The sequence below is a fragment of the Petromyzon marinus genome, chromosome 9, assembly GCF_048934315.1.
Source record: "Petromyzon marinus isolate PM22_M1 ecotype Great Lakes invasive population chromosome 9, UKy_Petmar_22M1.pri1.0, whole genome shotgun sequence".
NCBI classification, from domain to species: domain Eukaryota; kingdom Metazoa; phylum Chordata; class Hyperoartia; order Petromyzontiformes; family Petromyzontidae; genus Petromyzon; species Petromyzon marinus.
Window position 1 is genome coordinate 7,574,416 of NC_133675.1, and position 23,795 is coordinate 7,598,210.

The 23,795-nt window shown below is 40.9% G+C and overlaps 1 protein-coding gene across 1 annotated transcript; it reads left to right on the forward strand.

The window, feature by feature from the left end:
* The first annotated feature begins 2,098 nt into the window (after window positions 1-2,098).
* On the forward strand, window positions 2,099-19,201 carry KIAA0232 (KIAA0232 ortholog). Its single transcript, XM_032950673.2, has 9 exons — window positions 2,099-2,221; window positions 3,722-4,063; window positions 4,290-4,430; window positions 7,046-7,115; window positions 7,769-7,856; window positions 7,941-11,349; window positions 11,830-11,947; window positions 12,886-12,977; window positions 13,168-19,201. Exons 2-9 carry the CDS (start codon window positions 3,920-3,922, stop codon window positions 13,339-13,341), a joined length of 4,236 nt encoding a protein of 1,411 aa, XP_032806564.2. The 5' UTR covers window positions 2,099-2,221; window positions 3,722-3,919; the 3' UTR covers window positions 13,342-19,201.
* Window positions 19,202-23,795: the final 4,594 nt, after the last annotated feature.

Genomic DNA, 23,795 nt, shown 5'->3' on the forward strand with positions numbered 1-23,795 from the left:
GCCCTGCTGAGAACTCAGGCCCTCCATTCCATATTGAAATGTTCAGACATTGGAATACTTATGATTATGGTTACATCATTCATGACCACAATTGAAGCTAGGAATTTGTTTTTAATATATAGTTTGTTTGAAGAAATGGGTTGCAGTGATTTATGTTTCATGAATTTGAATGTATCTTGAGTGGAATGCACTTTTTTTTACAAAGGTAAATAAATCTGTTGATGACTTCATACTATGTTGGTCCCACAACCTCAATACGGCCCTGCTCGCAATCTGCAAAAAAACAACAAATCCTCCACGCCGACGCGGTGTGCCACAAATCAGGGGAGGAGGAATTCCTCGCTCCCGGAGATGTCTACGAATCAAGAGATTTGTGCGGATTGCAGGGTCAGCGATACCGCGAATCGCGAACAAACCCTAATTCATCAACTCGCGGATTATTGGAGTTCTCTGTATGTCGACCTCCGTACTTTATTGGGCGGATTGGGTGTGTGGGGCGAACTCCACACATAATACACCCATAATTACCGAAATAACCTCCCGGTTTTTATGATTTTGGGCATTTTATCCAAAACAATTGTATTATCAGTTGCATTTTATTAGTTATTGGCGCGTTTTTAAAAAAATATATATAACGTAAAGCTATCACGAAAGCGCTGTTTCATAATACTGGTATACATAATTTCAGGTTTGTTTTGGGGTTAGAGCGTGTAAATATATAAATGTGTCGTTAAACCCGCCACCACCCGACGCAGCCAATGAGTAAGATGGTGGGTTTAACCTTACTAATTGCCTGTGTATTATGGATTATGTTGGTCGAGAAAGCCTATGTGTTAATATAGTTAAAGTCTGCAGTAGCTTCAAAGTAGAAGGTGGGGAGGGACGCGATGTTTCTGTTGACATTAATGACCAAGCCGCCCGGCACGCAATGGGCTTCTCAATGACGTCGCTGGATGTTTAACCACACGTTTAAAATTGATAAATATACAGACAATGTTCTTTAAAAAAAAGAAAAAAACAATAGTCGTACTGTTAACACAGTACAGGAAGACATATGGGGCACGGAAACGTAGTCCAGGCGTCTATGGGATTAACAGATCCTCTCAGAAAAAGGGCGTCTTTGTTAATGTATCACTTTTCAAATGCAATAAAAATAAACGGTGTTTATTTATATTGTGTGTGTGTGCGATGTAGGGAGCGCTGGTTCTAGCGATTAGCGCGCTGCGCTACGATCTTAGCCGCCCGAGTTTGATTCCTGCTCACGGCCAACACCACAGTGACGATTATCTGAACCGGGCGTGGGGCCTCCCCTAGGTCGACTCAGCCTCGAATTAGTAGCTGGTGCGGTGTGTAGTAAACACCGCCACTGGGGGAGACAAAGGCGGTCGGGCGTGGTTGCTGGCCAACCACCCCCCTCCCCCCTCGTGTGTGCCGTGCCGGCCTTCGTAGGTGCGACTCGCTTAACAGCACTTGCCCCTGCAGTCTGCGGCAGGCTATACGGGGGAGCTTTGCTTTTTGAAGGTAAAAACCTGTAGGCTGGCACGGGCGTCTGGCTAAGCCCGGACCCCGTGACCCCCAGCGCGGGGAGGAGGGGGGCGGGGTAACCGCTCAGTGCCTTTACATTACACAGACCGCTTGCGCAGAAACCCGCGCGCCATTCCGCGAAGAGCCAATCGCAGGCGAGCTTGCGACGCTGTGGGGGCTCGCCTCGACCAATGGGAATCGCCTAAGACAGACGCGCCGCGCGTGCCGTCTACGGAATGTAAACGCTGTTGCGGCCCCCCCACCACCACCCACCCACGAAGCCCCGGGTCAGAATAGATAGCGCACACGCACACTCGGGTAAGAGTGGGGGGGGAGATGGTGGGGGGAGATGGTGGGGGGAGGGGGGACGGCGGGCCACTCGTCCGCAAGCCATTGTCTCGAGGCTCATTTAAATATTGATTATCTATCGCGAGGCGGGGAACGTTCGGTGGAACGAATAAAATTCCGATTTGAGCGCGCGGGGGTTTATTTTTCTCCACCCCCCTACCCCCCGCGCGCGCGCGTCCCCTCTACGCGGAGGGATACGGTGGTGGGGGAGGGGGGGTGTTGCGTTGTAATAAACAATCGGCGGAGGGATTTAGTGCGGCGGGCGAGTGGGTTGGGGGGGATTCGTCACGTGACGTCTCCGCCCGGCGCGGCCGCGTCCCTCGCCTCGTCGTTGCGTGTGTGAGGGGAGGTGAGGAACTCGGCGATTATAACGCGAATACGATTGTTGTTTTCGGTCGTCCGTTGAGTTAGTTTTTTGTACCCTCGCGTGCCCGCGTGCTGTGTTAACGTCGCGGTTTGAACCCTGCGGATTGAATGAGCGAGACGAGTGCCCTTGCGTGCGGCCTAGCGGCCAGTCGCTTAGCCCGGGCTTTCCTGAATTCCCCCCCCCCCCTCTCCGGCCGGCGCTTCAACAATAACAACGCGTTGGCGTTTAGTTTCCGATAAATTAATTGGCCGTTTCGACACATTTGTGAGTGGTAATACCGCTCAACACGATCGCGGTGATGTGTTAGTCTGTTTTCTGAGGCTTGAGAAATTGTGGAAATTCCACATTACCATGGCAGTGCCGAGTTTTTCATGGAGCGCGATGAACGTTGAGTTCCCGTGAAGTTAACTCGTTTTATACTTCCAAGAGGCGCGAGTTCAATTAGGGAAGGAATGTTTTCGACTGAGCGGGGCGCTTTTATTCACAACAATGGTGGAGCATCTCAATATCACGTGTGTATGGCGAAGTTATGGACGTTTTAAAAACGCAGCCAGACGTGTTTAGATTGAGGCTCTTCTGGTGTTGTTGGTTAAATGTTGGGAGACAATGTAACAAAGGAATAAATGTACGTGCACATTAACGGTTTAAATGTTTTTCAAGTCGACAAATCAAAGGATATTCTACCTGAATCGAATACAATTCTTCCCTTGTTAAATACTGTACACAATAGGTGTTAGGTTCGTCATAAACTGTTAGCGTGTATACGTGACTTGCCTCTGTCTTTCATTTTTTTATTCTGTGATAAACGGCGTTTTTAATGCTGAGAAAATACGTAGGTATCGAATAGGCGGGTAGGGGGGGGTGTTAAATTCGGTGAATATTACAATTCAATAAAAACACAGCCATTTCCCTTAAAAGGGACTGGGTTGGATGTGGTCGCGCACAGACGAAATTTGTTTTGGCGCCTTGCTACCCATTTACTGCCGTGATACCGGTTGCTATAGAGGGGTCGTTGTTGGGCTTTAAAAGGACACACGTGGTAACCGTGCAAACGCGAGGGAGTGTCTTTCACGGCGCCCCAAGATGGCGTGGCTGTTTGTAAGGTTGATAGCGCGTGTAGTGAGCACGCGTCTGTTTTGTTTTGCTTTTCACGACGCGGTGAAGTTACCTACCCACGCGGGGCTTCTCCTGCATCCACCTAAGCCCTTTAAGCCGAGCTTTTTAAGAATATTTGTTTAGTCCTGAGGCTGGCGAGTACTACTGGGTGTGTATTACTCATTTGTTTACGTTTGAAAACTACACGTTGCATTGGAATCTCCCAGTTAATATTTTATTACAATGACATCATAAGCACGTGAATATATACACAGTTTTAAGTTTTGCGCATGAATTGTTTTGGATATTGTTATAGCAATAATGGATTTGCCGCTACCATTGACTGCATTCCAATTTTAATTTACGATTTGATTTTTGTTTTTCCAGGTACCCAAACCTAAACATCATGTGGTTTGGCTGACATGGCAGGGAGAAGCTCTACCTAGGCTGCCAGAGGTGGCATTCCTTACCAAGTATACTGCACAATGGGTTTTCTAGGCAGAACTCCCTCCGTGAGGCCCATCTTTAGTTCTCTCCTTGGAAAAGTTGTCTGAAGGCTGCAGGGACGTGCAGAGTTCCTTCACCATGTCTATACTACAGGCCCTGGGTCCTGTGCAGACGTGGTTGGGCCAGGAGCTGGAGAAGTGCGGGATAGATGCTGTGATTTACACACGTTACATCCTTAGCCTTCTCCTCCAAGACACCTTTGAAGTGGAACCTCAAGAACAGGTTAGTCTTTCTAAAGCTCTAAACGGACGGGATACATTTTATATTGGCCATATTTACAGATGGCCAGTGATAACGTGTAATATGACCTAAGGTTGGGAACATGCAAATGAAGTCTGATGTATTGATATAACATTTTGGCAATTAGATTTTTTCCTGTATTTTAGAAAAAAATAGTCTTGAAAATGATATAGCAAGTGATGGTTGTTTGCTTTATTCTTATTTACAGGAAGGTAACATCTGTGTGCCATGGGACAAAGGACCAGGTCGCCGCTTGGGTAAGAACAAGAAGAAGTGGACGTCTGGTCTAAGTTTGGAGGAGATGAAGAAGCAGGCTGCTGTCCAATGTCTCCGCTCTGCTTCAGAAGAGGTAGGCAAGTGTATTTGCTGTGGAGAAGTCTCCCATTGAAAACAACCACGTGAGGTTTTCAGTAGATGTTTACACGTGCTATAAATAGTTATGTTATATTAAAGAGGCATAAGTTGCAAAATGGCGGCAGACAAAGCCAATTGCATATTAAAACATAAAAATTTGTAAATTAGAACATTCAAGCCACATTTCAGAAAGTGTGTTCATGGTTTATTTTAGAAAAGAGTCAAAATTAGTTGTCTACTTGGTTATATTTAAACATGTTTTTTTCAAGCGTAATATTTTACATGTGGAAAAAAATTACACTTGCACTGATTATTGGAACAGCACCTGGTGGTAGGTAATTTTTTTTTCTAAAAGAAAGATTGATTGTTTTGATGAAAAGTCGCCTTGGAAATGGCTTTGGCGTTGCTGAACATGCAAATACAGTGTGGTTGGTAGGTGCTGCTATAAAATACTAATTAGGTTTAACCCCATTTAGCTGGAATACAATCAACTGGATATTTCATTATCTCACAAATTAAGCTATATGCAGGTATACCTAGATTTACGAAAGTGATGTGTTCTTCAAAAAAACGCGTAAAACGGAATTGCTTTTCCCATTTTAAAAACAAAAAAAAATAGTAAATGTTCAATACAAAAAAGTAGGTAAAACAGGTTTTTCAATGCGCACACTTTTATTTGCATTCGAAAGCAGAAATACGTTATTTTCACCCCAGAAATAAAATAAAATGTACCTGTTGAATAAAAGTGGATGGGTTGCACATAAAGGAAGCCACCCACTTCTATTAATGACATCGAATTTTATTCATACACAACATGTTATAAACCATTGACTAATAAAAACAATTGTTGCCCCCTTTTAAGGGAACTCGCCTTTCCGGTCATGTTGGAATGACCAGAAAAGTGATGTGGTGACCTTAATGTTGCACGAGGAATACCATGATGCGTGATGCTGTCGCAGATGGATGATGAAGCCTCCTGCGTGGTTCTTGTTTGATCTCATGGCTTGTACCATATGAATTAAATTCGTTAACGTGGAAATTCGATTTAATTAAAAAAGTATCCATAATTTGTCAATTTGGTTCACACGAAATTTTAACCGAATGTTTATAAAGTGAAGGATATCTCTAAACTATTTTTTGTAGCTTGTATGGATACCTTAAAAACGTGTTTTTAAAGTAGGATTTAAGTTTCAATGGAAGTCAGGCAAGTGACCACAACAGATTATTAGATAGTTCTTGGATCACTGCCACTACTAAATTAAGTCGTCTGCCGAATCCATCAGTGCTTCAAGAAACTGTTTTATTTTGTTTGTATAAGTTTGCTATGGCTTTCGTTTGTAAGCGTAGAATAAAGTTACATACGTATATCTTACAACCTCTTTTATTTGATGTTGTAAGTGCTTTAAAAGTGGTGGTCGGTTACCAAACGTACTGGAATATGAAATATGCAGAGTATAATTTAATGACAAAAAACATTTCTGCCTCGCTTGTGCCCGTTTGTTACTTTGTTGCTCGGCTCTGGTGTGCCAGCTATTTTTATCCTGCTGATCAGCTCGGTTTACCAGCTTTAATGTCAGCTGACTTGGGCTTGCTCATAAGACGTCACTGTATAAACTAACAGTATGGTTACGTCTAAACGTTTTGTCATTTAAAACGTCATTTTATATATTTGACCAAAATTTAATTAAGTACTGGATGAGTGTGTTTTGTGTATATACGTGTGGTAGACAGCAATAATGTTAAACTTGTTTAAAAATAAATGCTGTGGTGTATCTCGTGTTCAATGTGCTGGAATGTTTGCGTGAGATAGTGAAACTGTAATAATGATGTGGCACCAAGTGCGAAAAAGCCGGTTCCTGTGGGACGGGACGAGAGGCCCGCCCAGTGGCTGGTGTTGCTATTTTTAAATAAAGTACTGTGGTAGGCCTACAGAGCAGAGACCCACATTCCACAAGGTCATGTGACTTTCGCTAATCCTGCAGCAAGTGTAAATGAAGGGCAATGGTGAAGGTGTGGCCTGCCTTCTCATACCAATCTCTTGATGTCACGAGTTTTATAAAAGGTCAAAGTTATACCTTAAGCTTTGGAATACAGTATCTGATTAAAGTACATGTTAAATTCTTTATAAATAAGGCAAGTGCATATTCTATATTTAAACATGATTGATAAATACCCAACTGATTTCAGTGCCTCATACCTATTGGTGAACCGCCATTTGTCTTCACAAGTCCTTTTAATATGACTTGGCACATGTTATGAGAATTATAGTTATTTGTCACTTTCATAAATATTAAAACATGTACTACATTTCTGTTAACAATGCTGGCACTTTATTACCTTAAAATGTAAATGTATAGTCGTTCCTTTAAGGACCTGTATATTCTACAACTTAGGTTTAAAAGTTTGTATGTAGGTTGGACTTATTTTGCACCGTACGTAGCCAACTATGCTAATCGGAGGTGCGGGATATCGCATACTGTAGGAACGGAGTTAAAATATATTGTGTACAGTTTTAAAGCAGGTGTTTAATATTTGTCAACTGTGATGAATGGTGTCTAAAACAACCACTTCCAGCTGAACTGAAATGTTTTCAAATATTGTGTTTTCCAGACATCCGGTATAGAAATGTTGGTGGAAGAGCTCTGTTGTAAATTAAAAGATCTCCAAGACCAGCAAAAGGGTACGTGTGTAGAATATGTAGCATAAAGTATCATAAATAAAATTGCATTAAAAAAGTGTTACCATTTGTCTGCACCATGAAGTGAGACTAGTTTAAACTAGGGTTGTTGAAATAGATTTTTACCGGAAACCAGACTTTTTCTTTACTGGTTTGTCACACATAAATATATCTTGCAATAAACATCACATTTTTGTATCTGTTTAACTGCGACACCAAGGGAACTGGTGGTGAAGCAATGGTTGAAATGTATTGTCCTCCTGCTTCTGTTTGCCCAGCAGCACGATTGGGTGGTACACCACATTTATTTGATTGGCAGGTCGCATATGGTGGGAAAAAGTGGGTACGCCCACTTTCAAGATTCCTTGTCCGCATTGACTTGGAGACCAAAAACCTAGGGCTCTCTCTAGTGGAGGCCGTTTCTACCAGTAATTGTGTAAGCAAGCACTTTCAGAGTTGTCCTGCGCATGCCAATCAGTGCATTCCTTATTATAAAAAAATATTACGCGTTCCTGACTTTTGTAACTGGTAATTGATTGTGAAAATAGCTAAGGCTGACCGGTTGTAGGTGAGCAACCATAGGTTAAATGCAGTATTTGTCGAGTGAAATATATATTTTATATATTTTTTACAAACATAAGCAATTTTTTTTACAGATGGACAGTCTTTTGGGAAGCTCACACCAAAGAAAGGATCTCCGTCACTTGATGATGGGCCAACTTCTAACAAGGATGAAGCTGAAATGTGAGTAACCTTATAATATACCAACATTTTTATTATTTCTTTCCTTTGCATATTTTTTTCTTTAACAAATATGTTGTTTTTCAGGTACTACGAAGCATTCCCTGCTCTATCAGAAAAGACTGCTCCATTTCCTGCAACTTCGACATCTGTCTGGGTCTGTAAAGCCAAGATGCTACGAGGCACCAGTTCTTCCACCTCTGACTCTGTCTCTTCATCATCTACCCTCCAGCAAGCCTGCACAGACACCTGCTCCCCAGTAGAGATATGCAGCGATGATGACGAGACAGTCCGGGAGAGACCGTCTGGGAAGCTAGAGTCTGGTAGTTCTCCAGGGCAGAGAGACAGCGGCAAAGAGAACGAGCATGATCGCAGCATCTGCAAGCGTCATAAGGCCAAGCCATCTTTCTCGCGTCGGCAAGGAAGGGTTAGGTTGTCTGGAGAAGGGAAATTGCCTAGAACACATTCGGGCTCTTCTGACTCGAGTGATGCTGGATCTGCCTCTGGCTCCAACAGACCGTTTGAAGTGAACACCTTGAGAAAGGCATTACGTCTCAAGCAGAGAATTAGAGAAACTGACCGGGTACCAAGGTTACAAGAAGCAATGGTTAAGCCGTCAAGGAAATATTCTAAGAAATTTGACAAAAGCAAATATTTTGGTGGTACAGCCAGATATGAATCATATTCCAGAGGGGGCTTTGCTGAAAAAGAAAGGAGAAAAAGTAATGATTTGGAATTGACGAGTGAAGAAAACCTGTTTGGCCAAACTAGAAGACAAGGTCTTCAAGAAGAACCAATGTGGTATACAGAACCCCTTGGTGTTTGCTTTGTGTCGCAGAACCAGAAGAGCAAACTAGAAACGTCGTACCGTGGGCTTGCTAGTTCACAAGCTGAAAACTCTGAGTTGCATCCACAGGCCAAGCGTTCCGAAGAAGTGCATCCGCCACATTACAGTAAAAATACATACGATGATGTTTTTAGGTCAGCAGGCACATTTATTGATGGGTGCTTTGTGGAAGTGCCAGTAGTTTCTTCTGATGGAGCTGAGCGTGAAATGCCAACTACAGAGCTAAAGAACAACATCCGTACTGAGCTAAACTGTTTAGACTGTGATTACTTCCGTGAAGTAAATTTTTATCAATCCATGTTGGATCCTTCTGCATCTGAATTGCTGCCTAACAGCAGTCGTATATTAAAGCTAATCCACCAAAACAGCACGGAGCACGTTTCAGTGGAAAGTGAAAATCATGTTGGTTCTTTTGAGACTCAAAGTAAAGAAAGTGAAAGTGCAATATGGACAGATGAACAGGTTTTGGAAAAACCTGAAATTATGAACCTCCGTGATTCCCAGGATGGCAACAATAGCATTAACAAGCTGAGCCCAACAGTTGCTCGGTTCTGGGATTGTTCATCTCCTTCATTCTGTTCAGAAGATGAAGGCTCGCAAGATGACCATCTTGTGTCATTTTTCAACAGTCCAATTTTCCACATTGATGAGAGATTTGGTTGCCTTGTAATCAAAAGCAAGGAGTGCCCTCAAATTGAACAGTTAAATTCTGACAAAGATAAGTTTCCCAAACCTGACCCCGGTTTAGATATGGCTGCTCTTTTCCCTGAAGTAGACGTTCAGTTTACAAACCAACCTCGGGGCCCTTTGGAAGTGTTTGTAGACACAGTAAGTGAGAAGCTTGGTTCAGCATTATGGGAAGATGCAGGTGCAGCAAAAACCTCTCGCCTGGCAATGTGGACCCGCTCGCAAACGTGTGAAGATGATGGCCCTTTCTCTAGTTTGTCCACACGGACTGGCAGTCCATGGTCCCATTCTGATGATGTTCGTTCTGAAGATGCAGCTTCCTTCAGCTTACAGGGTGACGATTCATCAAAATTTTCAGCAGAGGAAAAGAATGTTAGTAGCCTAACTGATTCTGTCACCATGCAAGAGTCTGATCTTCTCAACTTAATTCCACAACATAACCAGTTTGATGTTGATGGTGCTTTTCGAAAACTGCCCCCATTAAGCTGCAAGCATGGATCGAAGTTGGCTGCTGTTTGTGGTATACAATTAGAGGAAGATGGAGAGGAAATCCCACTTGTCAATGAAAATATTTATTTGTCCGCCCCTCTTTTAGCATTTCCTCACCAATCTAGCTCAGGGAATTCAATACAATTTTTGAACGAGACCTCTCATGAGGTTTTGCCACCACCAAACTTCAGCCACTCTGCTTCTGTTACAAACCATACTTTTACAGTCGAGGTTACAACCCCACCTTGCAATGTAGAAGTAAAAAAATGTTTGCCTAAAATGGCTTCAACAGCTGTACAGCGGTCAGAGTATCGTCTTTGGGATAATGTAAATTCCAATGCATCAGTAATGACAGAAGGAACATCAGAAAAAGTGTGGGATATGACTGAGGAAACAGACACGTCGTTTATTTTGGGTGGTGTATATGGAACAGGAAAGCATTTAAAGGATGAATGTTCAAGCATGCAGAACTGGTCTTCTGTATCTAGCACTGAACAAAAAGACAGCAGTTTGCTTGAGAGTGCATCCCCAAATGCAGTAATTATTGCAGGCCCAAACTTGTGTATGGCACCAAATTTTCATGCACAACACAAATCCCTTTGGAAATCTCGCTTTCCATTTGCTCAAGGTGGACTGTCTGTAAAGTGGGAGGAAAGAATGGATGCCACCATCCCATTCCTTTTGCAAGATGATTGTGGGGGAAGTTACAGCAATTACCTTGGATCAGATTTTTGTCACAGCCCTGGCATCAAGTGCACTTTTCCGTCGCTAGATCTCAACAGTCATTTTTCACATCTTCTGAGTGTCCAATGTGCTGTACAGCCTGATGTCGATTCTCCACTGGATGCTCCCTTCAAGCCGAAACCCGTTTTGAGCTCGGGCACGGAAGCACACAACCTGGAACACCAAAAAGTGTATGGGCTTTGCCAGATGCAGTACCGTGCCATACGGATCTCGCCACGTACCCACTTCCGCCCAATTCAAGCTGGCGAGCTTTCTCCATTTGCAGGTGATACATCAGACTCTGAATCGGAGAAGGGTGATGAAACCCTGCCCATTGTAACATACAGCGACTTGTTTGAACAGCCAGAGGCCGATCTAAGGCCCCTAGAAGAAGATGCAGTCGCTAATTACCAGGAATACAAATGCTATGCACAAAGTGAAACCGATACACAACATATGGAGGTTCCACAAGTAAGGAAGACTGCGATTGAGAGGGGAGCACAAACATCCCTGGACTCGCAAGATAAACTCACTGTGGCTTGTGGGGATGATTGTGTTCATGAGTGTGCGTCTGAAAGTTCCAGTGCGCCTCACGTTATTGGGTGCTTTGGTTCCAATGCAAAGCATGATGCCAATAAGGACATTGAGCAACAAAGCACTGGTGGAGAACGTGGAACAGATGAGTGCTATGGATCCTTCATTCTTGGTGGAGTTTACTCAACTTCTGATGAGCAAGAAAGATATGCAAAGGTAATGCTTAAGAATTCAATTTTTTTCTATTTTGTGTAATCCGTTCAAATGAAAAACATACAATAACCTTAATATATTGAGCTAATTCGTGGGTTAGATGCCCCTTTTCAATGGACATGTTCCATCCCATTTATAGCTTGCAATGTTTATTTAGCTTTTTAATATATGAGCAACATGAAAATAAAGTGAAAGTAATGGAAATCACAAGCTAATTCTTGAATACACAAGCCAATGCTACAGTAGAAGTACAGTATTAAACTGGGTCTACACAACATCGAAATTTTAAGTTGATGTTGCTTATGTGTAGGGTTCAACCCCAAACAACTTGCGTGTCGGATAGTACATTCCCCCCCAAGTGATTTCGAGGGCATACTGTATTACCGACTGCCCACATGAGCCAGTTTGGACGTTTTTGAAGTCTGTTTGCATATGAAAATGTTTACCATTTTGCTGATTTTGGTCCTTGGTTTTTTTCTATAGCCTTTTCTTGCTTGTAAGAATTGTTGGTCTGACAATGAGACCAAGGAGCAAGAAGACGATTGCTGGAATTTGTTGGACTCTATTTCTCGTCTAACAATCAGATGTTCCAAACCTCCAGGTAATATATTAACTTATGTTTTTTTCCTGTGGAGGTATATTTAAAAATCAGATGTTTATAAGTGGTTTTGGAAGTCTTCACTTTGATAGTTTGCTTATACTGGTAGGAATGAAGTTGTAAACTGAGTGTACCAGCCTGCAATAGATTAATGTGTCCGTCCGTCCATCCCCTTTCAATACTTTAACGAAGTGAAATCTCGTGCTGTTGGGTGTAAACTCGGCAATAGACGGCGCAGAGACTTGATATGTCTTATTGTACCGAACATTTGGAAGTCACATGATCTCATTTGCGAACTTCTACCAGCCCACCCTGCAGGGACCTGTTTTGTATAATATTGATGTGACAAATTGGATGGTTTTCGGTTACCCTTGTGGTTTTTTAGCATTGTTAAAGCGCTCTTGGTGATTGGACTTCAGACGTCAACGCATGTTTTTCTTAGATATTTATAATTCCAGAAGATTTTGAGGAATTAATTTCTATCTTGACTATTTACGCCCCTTTTTTCCATGATTGGATTGGATACATCCACTGTTATACACTTGCATTTTGAGTCGTGTACTATGCAGCAGTGCCATTAACAGCAATTTTTTTGAAATGGTACGTTTAGCAAGAACATGCACAATAGATGCCTGTCTTTTAGTTTACAAAACACGATCTTTAACGTTTCAAATTGTATGTGACAAAATCGTAGTTACATTTGCCTGAGCTTTCGTCCATTATAAAGGTTTATTTTTATTAACCTACAATACCTCATAACATGATTTAATAGCCACACCCATTCCAAATTACAAAAAAATTAAATGACATTTTGAAAACTTTTTTTCACGTGCCTAAGTAACAACATCTTAGATTTTTTTTTTTCAAATATTGGAAATTGAATATTGATTCTTACTTCCTGTCTTATGAAAAACTGAGTAAAATATCTTTCTCCTTTTCAGAGTCGTGTGAAAAGGGAGATTCCAGCTGGATTAACAAGCAGTTGGGTAACATCCAGACAAGCCAAGCCAGCGAGGTTGACTGTGGCATTCAGGTTTGTGCCAACCTTTACAGCTAAAGTATAACAAATAAATTACGCTTTGCAAATGCATTTTTGTTGCATTTTTAGCCACTGAAACCCTCATTGCAATTACTGGTATCTGTTAATAGTGCTTGGGTCAAAAATGCGTTTTAATTATAATATGGTGTGTGTGTGCGTGTGTGCGCATGTGTGGTTTATGTAGTGTGCCACATTTCAGCCCGATGTGTCTGCTGTAGTGGAGGGAAGGCATACTTTTCCCGGCAGGCTGGGTTCTTTCTTCATTGGAGACCCTGACCTCTCGGACAGCTCAGACGACGCGGAGAGTGATGGGAGCCAAGATGACACCACCTTCAGCGAGAAGGATGAACCCATCTAAGACAGGCAGCCGTCATCTACTGGCCGTCTTTGCTGAGTTCGATTTTTAATGTTTTGCCTGCATAATAATAATAAACCTGTGTTAGGAGGGGTTTTTTCTTTCATTTTTGTCTGCTTGCTCTGCAAAAATGTGAAGTGGCCATTTAATAGCCTTAAAATTTGAAATAGTAATTTGATTAATTCAGTGTTTTACTAAATTATGTACAAACGAGATATACCTTGACACCCATGCATCTGTTCAATTGATCCTGTTTTTAAGTAGACCGAATTTGAATGATACTAACATACAGCTCTTACACACCATTGGAATTTGTAAGCTACCATATGCAGGTTGCCCTCATGGATGCACAGAAAATGCATAACAGAATTTCAGCTTAGAAATGTATGCGGATGTGTAAATATTAAGCTGACAGTATTTGAACTAGACCTTTCACAGAAATAAAAAATAATTCCGCTTCATTGCTATGGGAATTAGGAGAAATTTTCAATAAAAAATGTTGTAAATCGGAACAAATTGAACTTATAACTAAACAATGGGCTAAACTAAATTTGTTTTTCAATTGCATTCGCTAGGCCTGATTGTTAAAAAGAACAAGTTTTAAGGCTTAAAATGTAAACGTTTACATTTTGTGGCATGCAGAATGTCTGAGCTTCCTTTGTTGCATAGTATAATGCTTTATAAAATAAAACATACTGCAGTTGTGGTCTGCACGTAGTTTCGGTTTTGGACTGGCGTTTTTTGCAGTGCACATTTATTACATTTGTAAATGCACAAGGTCAAATTATTAATTAGATCAGTTTACCAGTTTAATTTGAACATTTTGTCGAACATTTGAATGCATACAAATTGTGTACAGTCTTCTCCCATTCAGATATTGATGTGTGGTGAAACTCCTGACGGTTTCATAACATCTGAAATATGGTTCTGGAATTCAAGTGAAAATGTAATTCTTCCAAACCTTTAGGTAAAGGGTAGTGTTATGGTTGTTGGTGGAGGGTGAATTTGACAAGTTGGCTAGCTTCAATGAGTCCAAACTCAAGCTAGGATGATTAAGTTGATTAATGAGAAAAAAAATGGAACTGCTTTGTGGCAGAAGCCCCCTGAAGAGCAATGCTCAGTGTGGATGTAGCTGATGCCAATTAAGGCAGTAGCCAGTGGCACATTAATGGGTAAAACCTTTTACAACTATTTTTGTTCTCCAATTAGTCTAAGCAAACTGTAATAATAGATTACATAAATCGGATCGCCCAGTTCTAGTCGAAACCCTGAGCTCCCCTGTACTTTGGCAAAAGGTACGAATTGTGTTTTTATGAGAAAAAAAATTGACAGTTAAACGCAATAATGCTTTCATTTAATGCTGAATTATGATAGAATTCTGAAACCAAAATTTATTATCGAGCTCCGGGTTAAGTTTTGAGCAGTTTGCAGGAATTCATATTCTTAGTTTTTTCGGTAAAGTCACGTTGAAGAGAAACAACAAAATAATAAAATATATATAAAACAATAAAAAATTCTCACGACGTTTCGACCATAACTCAAACGGTCATCTTCGAAACGTCGTGAGAATTTTTTTTTGTTTTATATATATTTTATTGTTTTGTTGTTTCTCTTCAATGTGACTTTACCGAAAAAACTAAGAATATGAATTACTGCAGTCACGAAAGCTTCAAATCAAAATTCAGTTTGCAGGAGTTAAGGGCATTACTAGTTTGGTGTTGAATGTATGTGTAAGAGTCTACCTCCCTCATTTCAAGTCATGCATTAAAAACCTCCTGCATGCATGATGTTAAATTATGTAAAACGGGTCAAGTTGAAATACATGCAGTAGCTTTGACGTCACTTTCCAGGTCTGGAAGTTCACCATTACAATGCTCATCACTTTGGTTTAAGATGTATGCAGACATTGAATTTAGTGTGCTATTTTGCAGTGTGGTTGTACCTCCATATGGATCTTGTGCATTTTCAAATGTGTTTATGCTTCAGCTTCCAAAACTGATTTGTTTAAGGATTGCAAATTTGAGAGCTGATTTGTATAATGGGAATAAAATACTGAATGCATGTTGAAAGCTGTAACATTAAGAACTAAACTCACATTTTCCATTTGGCCTCGGTTGCATGTTTTCTACATGCTGAGAGATGAAGATATTTGGGGCTCCTTAGATATATTTTTTGCAGAATGAACATTTATTTCACAACTTGGTGTCATGTGCATTTTAGATATATAGTTGCCTGAAAGTGACATGTTATTTTACCATCTGTAATGCACAGGGACCTGTATTTAAAGTGGCTTTCAGTTTTGTTTGCGTAAGTGGGCAAAGCAACAGTTCCATCTCTATTTGGTGGTTGCTGAAAACACGAGATTGAGAGGCATACACTTGTATTTGGTGATAAGTTTGAAACTGGTTTTGTGTGCGTGTTATGTTGGAATTGGGGAAATTGACAGGCTTCCACTGCTGCAACATAATAGGCAATATACAGGAAGCCTAGTTTATCCCAGATGACTGCAAGAATGTCAGTGCTAAGATTGAAGTGTTAAATTATTAAGCTTATTTGCATTCCACATCTTCAACATTTAAAATTTATATTTAACAAGTAATACTACAATATCTTTTGGTGTTTGATTTTTAAAGTTTTTTTTTGATTTGCAGTATTTCTAGTTTGCATTTAAGTGAACTTTTTTTTATTGGTGACGAGGAAAATAACAAACTATGTATACGTGCTGGAGGGAGCGTTTTTAAATAATTGGTACATGAATACACCATTTTACGAGTTGTACTCGGGTGCACTCTAGGTGTTTTGGCATTGTGTAGCATTCCACCATATTGCATTCATAATTGAAAACCAAACGGCACCGTTTAATCCTTAAGTAATAGTTGCGTGGGTTTGGAAGTGGCTCGTCCACTGGCCTGTTGATAAACACTTTTAAATTGGAATAAAGATGGTACACTAATGCATGACACGTGGTGTAATCAAGTACCATTTCTAAAATCAAAATGCAGTATGTCCCCTTCTGAGTGCATTTTGATTTTGTGAAGTGTTGGCAGGTTAAGTAGAATGTGTGTATTGTATGTGTGCATACAGTTACAATATATATGAACACACAACTGCAAGCAAATCTATGAATAAATTGTACTTGTGTGTTTATATATTTTTGTTTGTGTACATATCGTATATGTATGCAGTGTACATTAAAACGTCGCCAATTTGAACCGCTTACTGTTGTAGCCCATTTGCTTCTTCATAAAACTATTGGGTTAATGGCTACATCTCTAATACCTTCGGTTGGACTGTATCGATTAACTTGCGGCTTTTAACCCTTGACAAATTTATATTCATGTGCTCATAAGATCACAGGGTAATTTGTTGATTGGTTCTAGGTTCATTACTAAACAGCTGTAATAGACGGTAGTGTGATAATATTCTAAACCATGTGCAAAAACATTGCTCATCTTAACCACTGGCCCAACTGCTTTTCATTGGTGACGTGACATGTATAAACTGTATGTACTATGTTTTTGGATGTATTGCGTATAACGTGTGTGCCTGTAATTCCTAGATAATGTCAACATTGGAAAGATATTCCCAACAGAGCCACTTTGAAACAGTCCTTCATAAAACTTTGCCTCATAGTGCCTTTAGCAAGATTTCTGCAAGCACATGCTTAAAACCGCTTTAGAATTACAGTACCTGTTCAGTTTTGTTAAATTTAAGCATGTACACGCTGTCATTCTTCATTGCAGGGTATTGTAAAAGGCATTATGGCCATTTGTGGATTTTTTAAAAAAATTATTGGACTTGTTCAGATACCATCAAGGGTTGCGTAGTGGCTGTAGCTTTTAATGGCTTAATGGAACATTCTCACTTTTAACCGAAGGATAATAGAAAAGATGCTGAATCTTGATCTTAAATTTGGTGAATTAAACATACAGAAAGCCACTAGTAAATGTATGTGGGTGGTTACATTTTTCTGAAAGCCTTTGTTAAACCCTAATGGCTGTCTGGGTGAAATTGTTGATTGTGTGTTCCGGTGTCAGGCTTGTTGTTTTGCTTACTCGCAAATTCCTGTATTACTGCTCTATGTGATTGGATGTGAGGTTTGTGTCTTACAGTAGTGAGTGGCCATAAGTATGTTTGAAACTGGAACGCTTTGCCTATGGCCAGCGTCTAGTTTCAGCTTGTTACAGTGGCTAATTTGCTAAGTGTAAAAGTAATTAAAAAAAACATACAAAAAAACTTTAAAATATATTATAGTTACATTAAATCTAAAACAAAAAAATGATGTTACAACGAAATAAGTAAATTAAATTGCAATGATTTTGCGGTGCATTTATTTGCTTTTTCTTGGCTTTATGCTGAATTTACAGTATAAACTTCTGAACAGCATATGAACACAACCCTTTCAACGCTAAGAAATGCATAACAGCTTCGAGAACTACAAAAGGACCCCGTGATTACTGGCAAGGTTAACATTTTCAAATGTTTGTAAAAATTAAGATTTTGTGTGAATCCAAAATACATTCGGCCTAAGCATCGCTTTGATTAGCTACCGAATATATTGGTGTTTATGCATAGACAATGGAAACCTTTCAGTGCATATAAAACAAACCTTGAAACTTTGGTAAAAAAAAAACTGCTGTTTGGTTAGATACTTAAATGTAAACAGCCAGTAAATGGGAAAAATAAATAACTTTTCAAGTAGTTGGTGTTATCAGAGGGCCTTTCTGTCGTGGGAAAATTCCATTGTAATTCACGAGCATTCATGACGTAGACGAGCTGGCATGTACCTTGTGTCACGAAGTCTATCGTCACCATGATATTTTTGTAGAGCACACTTGCAAAACGAATAATTTTCAAATGGCTATACCGAAGAGACCCGATTAACGATATAGCTTTGGTGCTCTGTGTGAGTGCTACGGTTAACTTACGGATACAGTAGCAACACTCCGGATATGCAGGTTGAGGTTATTTTTGCAGGTGAAAAGATTTTCATCCATTATCTACTTTGGCGCATTTCACACATCGGTAAACATTTAGCGAATTATATCTTGCAGTGTGTTTACTTTTAGACAGATAATGCTAAATTAATGCGAACTCATGTATGTTTAAATTTAAGCAAAGATTGTTCCTGTTGGGTGTAATAATTCCACTGAATTTTATAAATTCCACTAAATGTAAAAAAAACTTAAGAATGTATGTTTTTCCTGCTAGGTTAGGAACATCTGCCATGGTATGCAAATCGTAACTACTAAATGGACACGTGGAGCACCATACAACTTCAGACACGTTATTCAAATGGGTGAACGAATGGTACAAGGCATCACAGTGCAGCTTAATAGGTTAACTTATCAAGCAGCTGAAGCTCACCTGGTGCAATCATTTTAACCTACTCCATTGCTTATCCTTAAACCGATTCTGTTGATATGGTCCATTTCAACTCGCATTGTCCTTAAACCATGCATATCTTAACGATTTTTAAAAATGATATTGCATGAACAGTTTATTTCATTTACGGTTTTTCTGTAATTTTAACCTACCACACGCAATGTCGTGTATGCTTTTCGGGAAGATTTGGGGTGACCATTAAGCACGTGAACTGCATTTCTAAAAGCGTTGAGGGTTGTTACTGCAAACAATAGTATTTGGTGAAGTTGGCTACCTGGGTGTATGGGTGGCGCCGTACACTTAAGTTGCAGAACTTCCCAGGTTAAGCACTGATAATATTCACTGGACTATTGGGAACTTCCACTCTATTTGGTGCAGTATCGTGAATACTGAGCCAAATAGACTCAATCTAAAAACATGATTTTTCTTGTTCTGCTGTAAGTCAGCTGTGTATGCATACAATAAATGATTAAACCACTGTGTGTGCCGTTTTCATTGTAATATACACTTTTTTATAAACATGTATACGATGCCTTGCAGGGTGTATTCATATGTTTTAGATGCATTCTATGTTTATAGATGCATTCTATGTTTCAACTTTCAGCTGTGGTTTACGTTGTTTAACATTGATGCGTGTTTCTAAAATAAAATCTAAACTTTTAGTAATTATCATACTTAACACTACACAACTAATTAACGTTCTGCATGACTGCGCTGCGGCTATACACTAAACATACTGTACCTAATAAGTCAGTGATTTTGTTTTTCTCAAAAAGCTTTGAGGCGATGCTCATGCCCTGTGTCCAGTCTTGAGCCGGTAGTGGAAATTCCGCATTCCTATGACCGGCGTGAGTATTAATCGGCTAATCGCCGTTGACTTCCTGGCTGGTGCTCATTCCATCCACCACAGCGATGAAGGGCCGAGTCAACCCCCAACAATTATTTTAACTCAACCTTTGAGCACCAAGTTGCTCTACCGCCGAGCCACCTGGCCATAAAACGCGTTTTTAATTGGCACACGGTAGAGATGTTTCTCAATACAGTTCTTAATTTTAGTAGTGCACAGAGGGGGCTTCTAAATCTAGAACAAAACAGCAGTGCGCTGTGAGAATGAATACACGGCGCCGAATGAAGCGCCACATTACCAAAAAGTCAGCCTTCAGCCAGCACCCCTAAGGTTCCTGTGTTTGAGTTCGCAGCATGAGTCTGGTTGGGTTATGTTGACAAGTGTGCCCCCTCCCCCTAGTGTGGGTGAACTGTTACTTCAAAAGTTCCGTACAATTTTGTCGTTTATTGCCCGTGCTCGAACAGGATGATGGTGCTCTCTGCTCTGCACGAGTTATAATTGAATTAATGTTTTGGAAAAAAGAGAGTCGTCTGGCCAATGCATATTTATACCTTTACCATATACTGTATACCTCAACATGTAATACGAGAAATGTGACGTAAAGGGTCATTATTGTTCTAATGGAGTATTGTACTCTGCTTGTACTGTACTATGTGGTCGACGCGGCGTTAGAGGGCCTTCAGCAGTGGATTTACATAGTGGAACGTGTTCGCGTCTGTGCACGTGTATCGGCCTATATGGCTTTAATGACGTGGTGTTATTTGTGATCCAGGCTAGAATCCGTCAAAACGTTCGCATTTTAGCTTCACTCAGCACAGTCAGGTGTCCTATAGAATGTAAAAACAAGTTAATTACATCTTATTCTTAGTTCTTTCGGTAAAGTCACGTTGAAGGGAAACAACAAAATAATAAAATATATATAAAACAATAATTCTCACGACGTTTCGACCATAACACAAACGGTCGTCTTCCGGTGTGGGAACCTCGAGTTTAAATACAGAAAGACGTTTTAAATCATATAAAACGTTAACTAATTTCTAACAGCAATTTCAAGTAGTGGTATACCAAACATTCCGAACTTTTCTATTTCCCATTTTCTACTGCCCCCATACAGCACATCCTCGACGATCTGCTTTAATTTTATTCTATTTTTTCCCGTTTATATTGCACACACACAGTGACCCATCTACACAACAAAAGACGGATTTACTCAGCTCCTCACTCCACTAAAGTCCCCTACATGGTCACTCCCCCCCCCCTCAACCTGTATTTAAGCTCGAGGTTCCCAGAACCTCACCACTTGGTGCAGAGATTTTACTGTGACTGGTCCCACCTGAAGACGGAAGCTTGCGTTGCCTCCGAAACGTCGTGTTTTAATTGTTTATTTTATTTTAATTTATTTTAATTTGTTTTACCTACGTGACTTTACCGAATAACACCAAAGAGTATGAATCCTTGCAGTCACGAAAGCTTCAAATCTAGAAAAAATCAATAACTTGTTTAGGGTCTTACTTGCACCGTCGTAAATAGTCGGACGTAAAACTAACGTTATTGGGAATGGTTACGTCAATGGGTATTGAAAATGACAACTAATCTATAGTTCCAAACAAGCAAAATATATGTTTGTTTTATACAGCGTTGTTCATGCAAATTGCATTCACTCTTGCTGAGGAAGACAGCCATCTGATGAACCGGCACCAACATTTGACCACGATTTGCGGTCCTCTATATATTAAGATGTTTTCAGCCAAAAGTGTTTATATATTGGAGGAAACTCGAGGACTCGGGAGAAAAGTCACGTGTCCAAGGGAGCCACACTATCCCATACAAAAGGGACATAACAGTTCACACTTTTCTCTATCGCATTCTCCTGGTAAGCCAGGATATGGCACCTTGATGCCCATGGGAAGGGAGTTTTGTACAATCCACTAACATTTTACGACGAGCTTTCATCACGTCAATGAGCAATGAAAAGATGGCCATATTTTTCCTCTTGATATGTACACAAACGCCCGCTGTTGCAATTGTGAATTATTTAAATATAATTTCCCTCTGTTTCATAAGCAAACCAACATTGGCTTCTAAACGAACGCAGTATGGTGAAGTTTTAGCCGGCTAGTTGGTGACATGGACTATAAGGTTATTATAAAGTGTGTCAATAGCGGGAGCCAACCAACGCGGGGGAGGAGGGAGCGGAGCGGACGTCGCACCCCGCCTGCCTGGTGGGGGCGGTGGGGTGGACGTCGGGCCCCACTTGCTGTGGTGAGCAGTGCCATGGGGGAAGGCCAATTCCGATTGGCCATTCCCCTCATGGTTTTTGCAGCCACCACAGCGGCCAAAGGGGGCTCTGGATGGGTTCGAGGGGCTGGTAACCCCTCCACCTTCAATTAATTACCACAAATCTTGACTTAAAGCTTTCGTGACTGCAGGAATTCATATTCTTTGGGTCTTTCGGTAAAGTCACGTAGATAGGTTTTAAAATGGGTGTAGCCCATTTTAAACCTTTAAAACAGTCTGCCTCAGCAGCTGTCCCCCTATTTTTTCTTCCTGATGACGAACACTTGTGTTGCGATCGAAACGTCAGGTTTTTTTACCTATCTACGTGACTTTACCGAAAGACCCAAAGAATAATTACCAAAAAAACACGAAAAATATACAGATAAACATACACAATGCCCTCCATAAACATACACAATGCCCTCCACAAACACGAGACGATTTGGCATGATAACCTTGCAGACTCAAAAACTTCTGATTGCTGGCTCCAACCATCCGTCTCTCAAATAACATGAATACCCTTGGTATCACCTTGGACTCCACATTCTCAATCGACAACAACGCAACACGTAAATACATGTGTAACGTAGCTCTCAGAGACACCGTCCTGTCTTTATGTATATTTATTGTGAATAAAGTCCGCCGACAACTCAACGAGTAACCACGAGTGACTATATACCCTTGGATAATTATACGACTATTCTGAGACAACATAGCTTCTAGTCTCAAGACAACTCGAAGACGATGGAGATGACCCGTTGCAAGTCGACGACGACCCACACCGACAGCCCCCAGGTCCGGTTCGCGCCGGGTCTTATCCCCCCCGCCCCGCACGACCCAGCCACGCCCATATTCCAGAACTCTCGCTCACCGCACCTGGCCCTGTCAATCTCCGCCCTTAATACACTTTACCGCCGTTGAATCCCGTGCTTATCCTCACGTGACCCTGTCAACGCTTGTCCCATCAATCATCATTAGCACGTCCCTTAGTAACCATGGTCCCGGGGAACCATACTGTCCCTCTGTCGCTCCGTACTGTCTTTACACATGCAATCACCATCTCAGGGCCGTAAGGCACATCTGCCCAATATTAACTGCAACCACAGAAAATACTGGCTTGTAGCATTTGTTGGCACTCGCATTGATTATATTATTGCAACACCGTCCTTATCCTTACTCAGGCATAAAAAAAACTTCAGCAAAGTACAGCGGCTTCAAAACAAACTGTTACGTGCTGTCCTGGGTTTTATGTGCGGACTTATGGCTTCCAAGGCTTCGCTATAAACTTTGCTCTGGCTCTCCATCACTAAATCTAAGATACGATGAAACAAGGTCTCCCGCTATGCCTCTCAAATAATTCTCATTCTATTGACCACAGAAAACCGCTACATCCTACGCAGCACGTCTAGCAATGCGTTCATGGTACCCAGAACCAGAGCTGCCTTGGCTGAGTGGCACTTTTCTCTAGCTGTGTCAGCTATCTGGAAGTATCTAAAACTCTGCACATTCGCAGCCTCCAAGCCCCATCCACCTTTAAGCGACAGTCCAATGCTCCATTGTTCAGTCTTGCTTCATGAAGGACGTTGAGCTCTGGCTCTATGCCTCCGAGTTCTCCACAACAAGAAAATTTGTTGTGGCTTTCACACCTGATGATGATTGCTTGTGTTGCAGTCGAAACGTGAGAATTTTATTGTTTTATGTTTGTATTATTTTATTGTTTCCCTTCTACGTGACTTTACCGAAAGAACCAAGAATATAAAGCGTATACTGTACGTACTGCTCGTATTGCAAGACATCGCTCGTTTATCAAATTACTATTTATTGAAAATTTTTGCTCGTCTTGCAAAACACTCGCAGACCAAGTTACTCGCAATCCAAGGTTTCACTCTATATGGCATCCAATTAATTTATTAAATATTAGGTGCTATAATTGGTTTATTATTATGAT